The 12,764-nt window shown below is 43.1% G+C and overlaps 2 protein-coding genes across 4 annotated transcripts in view; one reads left to right on the top strand and one right to left on the bottom strand.

Annotated features, from left to right (window-relative positions):
• RELA (RELA proto-oncogene, NF-kB subunit) overlaps nucleotides 1-2,980 on the bottom strand; it is a 40,067-nt gene extending 37,087 nt beyond the window's left edge. The window contains exon 1 of one of the 2 annotated variants that reach the window (XM_069739722.1): nucleotides 2,816-2,980. In XM_069739722.1, the coding sequence (XP_069595823.1) occupies nucleotides 2,816-2,822 (7 nt within the window). In that variant the 5' untranslated portion in view covers nucleotides 2,823-2,980. The remainder of the gene's footprint in view (nucleotides 1-2,815) is intronic. The other variant, XM_069739723.1, reaches the window with a different exon arrangement.
• A 9,378-nt stretch (nucleotides 2,981-12,358) lies between these two features.
• LOC138649047 (dentin sialophosphoprotein-like) overlaps nucleotides 12,359-12,764 on the top strand; it is a 95,511-nt gene continuing 95,105 nt past the window's right edge. For both annotated transcript variants that reach the window (XM_069739131.1, XM_069739130.1), the window contains exon 1: nucleotides 12,359-12,511. In XM_069739131.1, the coding sequence (XP_069595232.1) occupies nucleotides 12,392-12,511 (120 nt within the window). In that variant the 5' untranslated portion in view covers nucleotides 12,359-12,391. The remainder of the gene's footprint in view (nucleotides 12,512-12,764) is intronic.

Genomic DNA, 12,764 nt, shown 5'->3' with positions numbered 1-12,764 from the left:
CTAAATAATCCTAATTTCGCCAATCTATCTGGGTATTGTAGTTCTCCCATCCCCTTTATTAATTTTGTTGCCCTCCTTTGTACTCTCTCTAGTTCCATTATATCCTTCCTGAGCACCGGTGCCCAAAACTGGACACAGTACTCCATGTGCGGTCTAACTAGGGATTTGTACAGAGGCAGTATAATGCTCTCATCATGTGTATCCAGACCTCTTTTAATGCACCCCATGATCCTGTTTGCCTTGGCAGCTGCTGCCTGGCACTGGCTGCTCCAGGTAAGTTTATCATTAACTAGGATCCCCAAGTCCTTCTCCCTGTCAGATTTACCCAGTGGTTTCCCGTTCAGTGTGTAATGGTGATATTGATTCCCTCTTCCCATGTGTATAACCTTACATTTATCATTGTTAAACCTCATCTGCCACCTTTCAGCCCAAGTTTCCAACTTATCCAGATCCATCTGTAGCAGAATACTATCTTCTCTTGTATTAACTGCTTTACATAGTTTTGTATCATCTGCAAATATCGATATTTTACTGTGTAAACCTTCTACCAGATCATTAATGAATATGTTAAAGAGAACAGGTCCCAATACTGACCCCTGCGGTACCCCACTGGTCACAGCGACCCAGTTAGAGACTATACCATTTATAACCACCCTCTGCTTTCTATCACTAAGCCAGTTACTAACCCATTTACACACATTTTCCCCCAGACCAAGCATTCTCATTTTGTGTACCAACCTCTTGTGCGACACGGTATCAAACGCTTTGGAAAAATCGAGATATACCACGTCCAATGACTCACCGTGGTCCAGTCTATAGCTTACCTCTTCATAAAAACTGATTAGATTGGTTTGACAGGAGCAATTTCTCATAAACCCATGCTGATATGGAGTTAAACAGTTATTCTCATTGAGATAATCCAGAATAACATCCCTCAGAAACCCTTCAAATATTTTACCAACAATAGAGGTTAGACTTACTGGCCTATAATTTCCAGGTTCACTTTTAGAGCCCTTTTTGAATATTGGCACCACATTTGCCATGCGCCAGTCCTGCGGAACAGACCCTGTCGCTATAGAGTCACTAAAAATAATGTGTAATAATAATAAAAAAATACATACAACATGGACGTCTGAATGAGGCCTACAGACGCTAAAGTGTATAAATAATTCAGGTCTATAGCACTGATAAAAAAAAAAAAAACACACACACACACACAACACAAAAGTTTTCCAAGATTTTTTAGTGGACATACAAGCCACAGACAGGAGACCTATGTGGTGGGGGAAAAAACCCACAGGCCTTGCTCAAAACGGAGCATTTAGAGAGTGAGATGGAAGATACAGGAAGGCTGTGTGCACACGTTCAGGATATCTTGCAGAAATTTCCTGAGAAAAAAATGGAAATTTTATCTGCAAGAAATCTGCATGCATTTTTTGCGCGTTTTTTTTTTTTTTTTTTTGCGGATTTTTCCAGACATTTCCCAATGCATTATATAGTGGGGAATCCTCAAAAAATCTGCAAAATTAATGAACATGCTGCGCTTTTTACCGCGGTTTTTTTTTTTCGTGGAAAAAAAAAAAACGCATCGTGTGCACAAAAATTTCAGAATGCATTCTAAATGATGTGATGCATAATGTATGCTGTTTTTTTGCGGTTTTATAGCGTTTTTATAGCAAAAAAAAAACTCAAAAAATCAGCAACGTGGGCACACAGCCGAAAAGTTAGGGTACGTGTCCACGTTCAGGATGGCCGTCGGTTTTGACGGAGCGGCGAACTCGCTCCACCCAAAGCTCCGCCCCCTTCTGGAGACGCGATGATGCCGGATGTGTTCATTGCACACATCCAGAATCATCGCACCCCACACATAGGGCCTTGTGTTATACCTTGCGGCGGCGCCGCAAGGTAAACGGACATGCTGCGATCTAAAAAGACGCGCCGCATGTCCGGAATCGCAGGGCCGCCGTGTGCGTGTTACCACGCATAGTGGAGACGGGATTTCATAAAATCCCCTCTACAATGCTGTAACATCTGGACGCTGCGTGTTTGACGCTGCATCTCTATGCAGCGTCAAACACGCAGCGTTTCCTGAACGTTGGCACGTACCCTTAGGGTATATGCACATGTTGCGGATTTTGCTGCAGATCCGCAGCTGTTTTCCATGAGTTTACAGTACCATGTAAACCTATGGAAAACAAAATCCGCAGTGCCCATGCTGCGGAAAAAAAAAACATGCGGAAACGTAGTACTGCTTATTCCGCAGCATGTGGTTTACACCTGCTCCATAATAGGAATCCACAGGTGTAAAACCACCGGTGGAATCCGCATGGAAATCCGCAGTGCGGTTTACCTGCGGACTTTACAAAAACAGGTGCGGAAAAATCCGCAGAGATCCCACCGACGTGTGCACATACCCTATCTCCTCACCTTCCTTCAAAATCAGGAAGACTCAAAAAGGCAAGAAATGTAAATATTTACAAAGAGCCACCCAATATTTAGTAAATAAACAGTACAAACATACAACATTCGGCAGAACGATACATATTAGTAACTATAAAGTAACAGATACAAGCACAGCCATGGATTGTGGAGGAGGAGGAGCAGCTGGACACAGGATTGCTATTTGATACATCGACCCAACAACTTGTATCACTTTTACAACCATCCACACATTAATATCACACAGAGAAAGTAGAACCAGCTCCTTAAAAAAAAAAAAAAATAATTCCAAACTGTATTGAAACCCCATAGACCAGGCCCAGATCCAGGGATCGTACCCGACACACAGACTCCCACTCCCTAAATCCCCCCTTACCCTCCATATTCAGTGCAGTCAGCCCTTCAAGGCCGGGATATAGGGGAGAACGGTTCACGTGCGGCAATTAACAGTTGTAGTTTATCGAAATCAATTCTTCTCCTTCCACTTCACTTTGGCTTCTTTTAACCCCACGCCCCCCTCTCTACACGAGAAAATACAGACGGTCCCTTGAAGCTTTGCGGAAATACCCAAATGACGTCATCGATGGAACGCCCTGACCAGTGCGCGTGCTCCCGTCCTAGGCAGCAGCCAATCAGCGGCCCCGGACGTCGCATTCCCTCGACGTTCTATTCAAACAAACAGGCGAACTGCGGGAAGTCGCCAGGGACTGGGGAGAAATTAACACTCGTTTCCCGAAACGTGAAAAGAGAGAAAAAAAATGTTCCTTTCTAGTTTGAAAAAAAAAAAATGCTCTCGGTGTGACGCGGATGTTTTGGTGGCCATGTTTGGTGCGAGTCGGAGAACTGAATTTAGAAGATTTTTTTTCGTGTCAGAACGCTGCAAAATGAGGGGTCAACTGCCTTGTATCTGTGCGCAAAAAAAAACAACAAAAATGTCCTGTGAAATGCACTAGTTAAAGGAGTTTCCCATTCCCTGCTGAAACCTACTGTCCTAGCATAGAGGCCATATTTAAAGGGGCTGTCCAGTGAAAACAATCTATTGATTGTTGGGGGTCTGATCGCAGGGACCCTCAACTGGTAAATCGATTTGGGCACTTTTATCCCTTTGGCGCAGCTTTTTACGGCAGATAATAGAGCGGCGGTTAGGGATGTGCACATCCGCTCCATTTTATGTAAGGCTACTTTCACACTGGCGTTGTTTTGAATACGTCGCAATGCGTCATTTAGGGGGAAAAACGCATCCTGCAAAGTTGTTTGCAGGATGCGTTTTTGCCCCACAGAGTAACATTACCGACGCATTGCGACGTATTGACACGTCGCAACCGTCGTGCGATGGTTGCGCCGTGTTGTGGCGGACCGCCGGGAGCAAAAAACGTTAAATGTAACGTTTTTTTGCTGCCGACGGACCGCTTTTTCCAACCGCGCATGCGCGGCCGGAACTCCGCCCCCACCTCCCCGCACCTCACAATGGGGCAGCGGATGCGCCGGAGAAATGCATCCGCTGCACCCGTTGTGTGGTGCATCAAACGCTAGCGTCGGAATCTCGGCACGACGCACTGCGACGGGCCGAATCCGACGCTAGTGTGAAAGTAGCCTAAGAGCACCCCATGGCCACTGATCCTGCACTTTTTTTTCACATCAAATAAACCCCTTTACAGAAATAAGTACAGTATGTATGTTTATAGCTAAATATGTGGCCCAGGGGTGTGGGTGGGCGGTGAAATCCTCTGTGGGGGCCTCTTCTCTTTTTCAATTTTCCTCCTCACCTTCAAAGATCTGTACATTTTTGAGCAAGAAAATTGTATGGGATAAATATTATATTTTATTCATTGGGATATTAATACAACGTGCAATTTTTTATGTTCTTATGATATGACTTTTTCTATATTTTGTATTGGTTCATATAAGGAATCTATTGCAGTGTATTGTAAATTACTTCTCCTTGAATGACTCCATGTTTATTGGTATTGTAAAGCTAGTTTCACACTAGCGTTTACCTGATCTGCGGCGGGCTGCGGACTTCCTCCGTGAAGCCCCGCCCTCCACCGCACCTCCGCCGCTAGCTCCGCCTACATCTGCATGCGGCCCCCATGTGGCCTGCGTACCTATCTTTAACATTAGGTACGCAGGTCGTGCGGCTGTATGCGGATGCTGCCGCATGCGTCGTTTTGACGATGCGGCGACCAGCGTAGGACGCAGCCTGTAGCTTTTTTTTTTCCGCATCGTCAAAACGACGCATGAGGCACCATCCGCATACAGCCGCACGACCTGCGTATCTAATGTTAAATATAGGTACGCAGGCCGCATGCGGGCCGCATGCAGATGTAGGCAGAGCTAGCAGCGGAGGTGCGGCGGAGGGCGGGGCTTCACGGAGGAAGTCCGCAGCCCGCCGCAGATAAGGTAAACGCTAGTGTGAAACTAGCCTTAGGCTGCGTTCCCACAATGAGCTTTTGCTGCGTTATTTGACACTGCGTATTTTCGCCGCATCTGCAGCGGAGCGTCTAACAGTTCCAGCAAAGTGGATGGGAATGATAATAAGCACAATAAGCATGAGATTTCTAACGCGAGGCAAATCGACCTGCGGTGCGCATTTCAAGTCTGCAGCAAGTCGGTTTCTCTTGCGCAAAAATTTTCTGAAAAGTTCCCAGGCTCGAGTTCATATGAGGACATCCAGCAGAGGGCGCATCACCGCGACTGAAGGTAACTACAGGTCATTGACCTACATTCCATTCATTCCCCGGGGTTTTACAGGCAGGAGCACAGCTGCATTAGCAGAGCTTCTGCTTGTAAAATTAGTTAACCCCTTCAGATGGATTTACATCGTTGGACGTGACAGAACGACGGAAGGTATGGGATATTGTTGTTTTTTTATTTTACCTTTTTTACAGAATGAGGGTCTTCAGTTGGATTACCAGTCTAATAAAATATTACAACAACCTGTGTATTTATTTCATTAAAATACTTTGTAATAATGTGTGTGTGTTTTATTAACCATTTCATACTATTGGATTAATAATGGATAGGTGTCATAATTGACGCCTCTCCATTATTAATCTGGCTTAATGTCACCTTACAATAGCAAGGTGACATTAACCCTTCATTACCCCATACCCCACCGCTACACGGGAAAGGGAAGAGAGTGGCCAAGTGCCAGAATAGGCGCATCTTCCAGATGTGCCTTTTCTGGGGTGGCTGGGGGCAGATGTTTTTAGCCAGGGGGGGCCAATAACCATGGACCCTCTCCAGGCTATTAATATCTGCCCTCAGTCACTGGCTTTACCATTCTGGTGGAGAAAATTGCGCGGGAGCCCACGCCATTTTTTTCCGTGAATTAACCCTTTAATAGAGCGCCCAAATTTTGCACATACACACTACTAACATTAGTAGTGTGGAATATGCAAAAAAAAAGGGATATGAAATGGTTTACTGTATGTCGGGTTTGACAAGGAGATAGGAAAAGCCGGCAATTGAATTACTGGCTTTTAAGCTATCTAGCGTTGTATGAAATATTAATATATACATATATGTGTCTCACTGATACATCACCACACCACACCACCATGATGGTGATATATATATATATATATATATATTCTATTCTAACCTGTCAGTGTGATTTTACTGTACACCGCACTGAATTGCCGGCTTTTCTATAGAAACACCGCTGCGTATTTCTCGCAAGTCACACTGTTGGTCCGTGTGTAATCCGTATTTTTCTGGCCCCCATAGACTTTAATTGGCGTATTTTTTGCGCAATACGGTAACAAACGCAGCATGCTGCGATTTTCTACGGCCGTAGAAGACCGTATAATACGGATCAGTAAAATACGGCTGATAGGAGCTGGGGCATAGAGAAGCATTGTACCGTATGCAATCCGTATTTTCAGCACCTCTCTTACGTCAGTAAAATACGCTCGTGTGAAGCCGGCCTTAGTGTTTCCACAGCGGAAACGCATTAAAAAAAATGTAATCAACACAGTAGTGTAGCAATAGAGTTTTGTTGCATACCAGGTAGTATAAAAAAACAAAGCAGTTTTATGTAAAGTATGACACCAACAAGAAAAAAAAAAAAACACACGCAATGAAAAAACCTTAAGTAACTCAACTTAGATAATACGTGCAGAAATTTGGCAGTGTCAATAACTCATCAAAAGCTTATCGGGGGACCATAGCCTCAAACAACATTGGTGTTCATACATTAAGGTTTTTGAACATTTTTTTAACAACTTTGTTTCCAAAAACACCAAAAGAAGTGAGCGGACCACTCAGTAGGTATTCTATGCTATGAAGCCACTCCATACTTTAAAATATGAGTCAATGGGAAGGTAAATCTTTTTGTTATGTGTAAATATGATGCTAGAAATACACCCAGGTATCTTTTTTTAGCACTTTAAAAGCAGTTTTGCCTAAAAAAACAAACAAAAAAAGCACATCATTTTATTCATTGCTTAAGGGTGCAGTCAGACGGCTGTATAAATCTGAGGAAGACCAAACTGCAATGCACAGACTGGCCGGTGACTGTCCTGACCAGAGTGGGACAGCTGCATGGAAATCTATGAAGCTGTCACACTTGGGTCAGGAGAGCTGCCTGCTGGTCTGAGCATTGCAGTCTGATCTCGCTCCAAATTATACAGCAGTCTGGCCAGGGCTGCCACTAGGAATTTCAGGGCCCTATACTGGCAAAATTTTCAGGGCCCCCCTTGAGATTCCGCCCTGGCTCCACCTCCACCCCTCCAACCATCCACAGTCCACCACAACAATGTCAACTCTTTTGGCTGGACTTTACTGTAACTTATTAAACATTTTTTAAAATATCCAATACAATTTAGGTATATTTTTATTTATTTTTCAATTTTTAAAATGACCAATAATATCACAAACAAGGAACAAATACCGCCACACCATGACCAGACACCATATTACCACCATATAGTGATCAAATAATACCACTTAAAAGTAGCAAAAACTGACACACCATGACCAGACCACATATTACCACCACAGTGACCAAATAATAGCAAACACAAGGAACAAATACCGCCACACCAGGACCAGGTCACATATTACCACAACATAGTGACCAAATACTACAATACTAATCATTAATAGCAAAAACACAATGCTAATATCACCATAAGTGCCACTATACACAGGAGATCTGTACTTTGTATACAGTGTACAGGTACAGGTAATACAGTGATCACAGGTGACATTATACACAGGAGCTCTGTATATAGTGTACAGGTAATACAATGATCACTATTGACATTATACACAGGTGCTCTGTATATAGTGTCATTATACAGGTAATACAGTGGTCACTGCTGAAATTATACACAAGAGCTCTGTATATAGTGTCAGTGTGAAGGTAATACAGTAATCACCAGTGACATACTCGGGAGCTCTGTATATAGTATACAGTGTATAGTGTCAGTGTACAGGTAGCACACTGACTCACCGGTGACATCTCTAGATGAAGTCCTTTGACACTTCGCTTTTCATCTTCATTCAGCACACATCGCCATCACTTCTTCCAGCCAGGACTCATCTCTGTAGAAAATAACACAGTTATCTAGAGCACATTCCCCAATTTTTCATCAACCTCCACACTACACCAGATGTAGAAAATAAGCAACCGTGTCACCATGCACAGTAACAGGACATCTCCTCCCCGACACTGAAAACAGTATCCTCAAAAATAATATCCTTTAATTATCCCCTAAAGTAATAATATCCCACATTCTGGGCCCCACATGTCCTCTCATTCTGCCTCATGTCTCTCCATTCTTCCCCCATGTCTCTCCATATTGCCCCCAGTCATCCATAATAGTATAATGTACCCCATAGTCATATATAATATAATGCACCCTATAGTACTATCATGCACCACCAAAAAAATATAATGCACCCGCATAGCAGTATAATGCACCCCCATAAGAGTATAATGCACCCATAGTAAAAGGCAGCAGCCCCATAGTATAATGTACCCATAGTATAGTGCCGCAGCCCCATAGTATAATGCAGCAGCCCCATAGTATAATGCAGCAGCCCCATAGAGATATAATGCACCCCACAGTAAAATGCAGCAGCCCCATAGGGATATAATGCACCCCACAGTATAATGCAGCAGCCTCATATGGATATAATACACCCCATAGTATAATGAAGCAGCCTCATAGGGATATAATGCACCCCATAGTATAATGCAGCAGCCTCATAGGCATATACTGCACCCCAATGCCCCATAGTATAATGTTGCAGCCTCATAGGGATATACTGCACCCCAATGCCCCATAGTATAATGCAGCAGCCTCATAGGCATATAGTGCACCCCAATGCCCCATAGTATAATGCAGCAGCCTCATAGGGATATAATGCACCTCAATGCCCCATAGTATAATGCAGCAGCCTCTTCATCGGGCCCCATACGCCAGTAAGGGCAGTAATGCCCTGATGGCTGCCTTGCGTCTGACTGTGCCCTTAAGGGACTGTCAGCACAAAATTACTGATCAAATGAAGAATAGGCGTTAGGCCGGGATCACACTTGTGAGAAACTCGCACGAGTGTCGCATCTCAATACCCGGCACTGCCGCCGGCACTCGGACCGAAGCGCTCAGCTGCATAGAAATACATGTAGCTGCACGTATTGGTCCCGAGTGCCGGGTATTGAGATGCGAGACTCGTGCGAGTTTCTCATAAGTGTGACCCCGGCCTTAGTCTAAGTTCACATTAGCGTTGCGCCGCTGTTGCGTCGGCGACGCAGCGGCGACGCAGCGGCGACGCAGCGGCGACGCGCCCCTATGTTTAACATAGGGGACGCGTGCGTCTTTTTGGTTGCGTTTTTCGCCACGTGCGTCGTTTCCGACGCTGGCGTCGGACGCACGAAAACGCTACAAGTTGCATTTTCTTTGCGTCCGATTTTGGTCAAAAATGACGCACGCGTCGCAAAACGCGCGCGTTTTTGCGCGCGTTTGCGCGCGTTTTTCGATGCGTCGCGCGTTGCTTCGCCGACGCAGGGCGGCGCAACGCTAGTGTGAACATACCCTTAGGTGCACCATGGATGGCCAAACAGTTCAGTGCACATCCCACCTACTTGGTTTCCCCTCTTTGTTGATTAACAGAACCAGCTTTATGGAGCCAGAGAAGGAAAAATTTGAAAAAAAAAACCCCATAACACTTGGATGTTAAATGGAAATCAAAACACCATAGTATAAAATTCTAAATGGAAAATAATTATTACTGCAAGCCTACTCTGATATCAAAATACAAATTTATAATAAAGGGTGACACAACACTAAACAGGCTAAAATAGCAATAAAAAAAATGTATACGACAATAACCACAACAAATAAACTTCAAACATTCATTACACAATTATCACCAAGTTCATTTCACAGATCCTCTTCATCCAAGGTTCAGTGGAAAGTACCAGGTATTTATACCCACATCGCTCAACTAAAATAATGAGATTCAGGTGTAAAAGTGCCCATGACAACTCTTATCTCACATATGATATCTCTATCGGCTTCTAGACTGTTCAAGTGTTTTAACCCCTTCACCCCCAAAACCTATTTCCACTGTCATGACCAGGCCAAACTTTACAATTCTGACCAGTGTCACTTCATGTGTTAATAACCCTGGAACGCTTCAAAGGATCCTACCGATTCAGAGTTGTTGTTTTTTTTTCGTGACATATTGTACTTTATGATAGTGGTAAAATTTGTTCAATATGACAAAAATCCATGTAATCCACACCTAAACCATAGCAATAAAGTTTTGTCAACCAAAAAAAAAAACAAGAAGTATCGAAAACAAAGCAGCTTTATTTAAAGCATGACTTATCAAACAGACAAAAAAAAAGCGATAAAAAACGCACACAGAAACACGATGAAAAAGCGCAAGTAATTAGAGTTGAGCGAATATGTTCGGAATCGGTCGCGAAATCTGAATTTGCCATATTGGTATTCTATTTGTACCAAATTATTGATGATCGGCTCGGAACATATTCATTCATTTTTATTCCAATGACGTTCGGCAGTGTTTGGTAAATAATGCGAACGCAATATTTGCCGCCGATCGTAATTGGAACAGAATTTTGAAAAATTCGCTCAATTCTACAAGTAAACTAATTTGAGTAATAGGTGCAGAAATAAAAACGCACCAAAAGCTCATCGTGGGAATGTAGCCTTAGAGTATGTTCACACTCTGCATTTTTTTGGCCTATTAAAAAAAATGCACTTTAAAGTACCAGCAAATATTCATCTGTGTTCGGTCTGAGTTTTTCATGGACCCATGGACTTGAATGTACGATTTTGATCTGTATCAAAAACTGACGTATCCCCCCTTTTTTGTGTGCAATGCTTTCTTTTTGGTGAATCAAGTCATGTAAACAGCTTCATCCACCCACTCCCGACTTTTGCCATGCATGTGCGGCAGATATCGGGAAGGGGTCAAAAAAGTAAACATTTTTTAAGGTATAAAATACAAAAAATGTTTAAAACCCCATATTTGTGTGTTCAGCTGTTAAATACTAGGGTGAGCAATTGCTCATATTTGTCATGAAAACCAAAGGCCCGGGCCATCAGAGCTTTAACTCCAGTATTCGGGCATAGAAGGCTTTGATAAGTCACACTTTCAGAGATCCATAAAAATGTTAATTTTCCATCACCGTAGATTTGTGAGGGATGTTTTATTCATTTTTTGTAACTTTTTTTTTAGGGAGATTAGGTAACCGAAAAACGCAATTCTGGTATTTTGATTATTTTCCTATTTATGGTATTTTCTGTTGGAGTTACGGCAATTAATTTTATGTTTTGATACACCTGACATTTACGGATGCAGCGAAACCACTTCCATCTTTGAGATAAGGTCCCTGTGGGGAGGAAAGACAGCACAAGAACAAAATACAGCCTGTAATACTCTGTGGAGAGGGCAGGAGGAGTGAAGAACAGAGTGAGCAAACATAAAAAGGGAGGGCAAAGAAAGATCATGCTGAGCTTTCTAATAAGTCTTTTACCTCAATACAGAGCTGGATTCACCTATACACAGCTCAGTACTGCATCATTTCCTCTAAGCTTTTGCTTCTCTTTGTGAGCTGAGAAATGAAGAGCAGGAATCCTTCCCTTTGTGATATAGTGCGTATAGGAGACATTATAGCAGGTCAGCTACACTCACCAGCTCACAGTTAAGTGCAAATTAAGAGATAGAACCTGCAGAGGGGAAAACTGAAACTGGTGAAAATGCAGAGTATAATGCCCAAAGATAGTGATATTTCTCATGTACGCACACATGACAACTCGTTGTGAAAGAATATTTGAAATGATACCCTTTAAAGGGAATCTGCAGTTTTCTCCTATGTAATCTGAGAGCAGCATGATGTGTGCACACAGACACTGATTTAGCAATGTGTCACTTACTGTGCTCATTTATGCTCTTTCAATGAAATCAGTGTTTTATCAGCAGCAGGTTATCACTACAGGACTAGGTGTCTTGTGCCTCCTGGTCCAACCTTATATTTGTCAATATACTGTGTACTCAGAAAGCTGCCAATCAAGGGTGTGGGCAGAGCTATACACAGCTCAGCATTTGAGCTCTGCTAGATCTGCAGAAGAGAAAACTGTGATTGTATTACAACTGCTACAGCCAGTAAACTAAGTGATATGTTGCTGGAATCAGGGTCTCTGTCCCTACATCATGCTGACGGATTCCCATTAAGGCTTATAGCCTACAAAACTGCAGAATGGGACTGCAGCATGGTTTTATATTGGTTTATTCAAAGTTAAAGGTGTCGGCTGGATGGAAAGTTAAAGCGCTAATATGCTTACGATGCCTGTCCTTAGAGTGACAGGGCCAGAAGGAAGGTGACAAGATTTACCAAGTCTCTTAATCTTCCTGGAGCTAAGAAGCAGCTTTTAAGAGTCGTTATGTTCTGTCTGGTAAAACAAGCAGACATATGATGCATTCTACATGCATGAATGGAGAAAGGTGGATATTTCCCTTTTCTGCCATTGCCTCAAGCAGAGACCAATCTGCGGAGTCTACAGAGGGTTTTGAAGAAACAGCAGCAGATGAGGTAAGATGAATAATAAGGTTTAATCAATGCGCTGTATTTGCTGGTCACTCAAGTTCAAGGGAGTCCGTCAGCACAAAATAACTGCTCAAACCAAGCACAGCACCTTGTAGGGGACATGGCCCTAATAAAAATTGCACCTTTGGTGTCCAAATCCGTTGTGCTCTTAAGTCGGATATTTTAATGGGGAAGGTGGTACTTCCTTGGGACGGACCAGAAGTTCCTTCCCACCTCCTTACTATGTATCGGTCTCCTC

The sequence above is a fragment of the Ranitomeya imitator genome, chromosome 9, assembly GCF_032444005.1.
Source record: "Ranitomeya imitator isolate aRanImi1 chromosome 9, aRanImi1.pri, whole genome shotgun sequence".
Lineage (NCBI taxonomy): Eukaryota > Metazoa > Chordata > Amphibia > Anura > Dendrobatidae > Ranitomeya > Ranitomeya imitator.
Note: the sequence above shows the minus strand (reverse complement) of the source record. Positions and strands in the feature narration are given on the sequence as shown.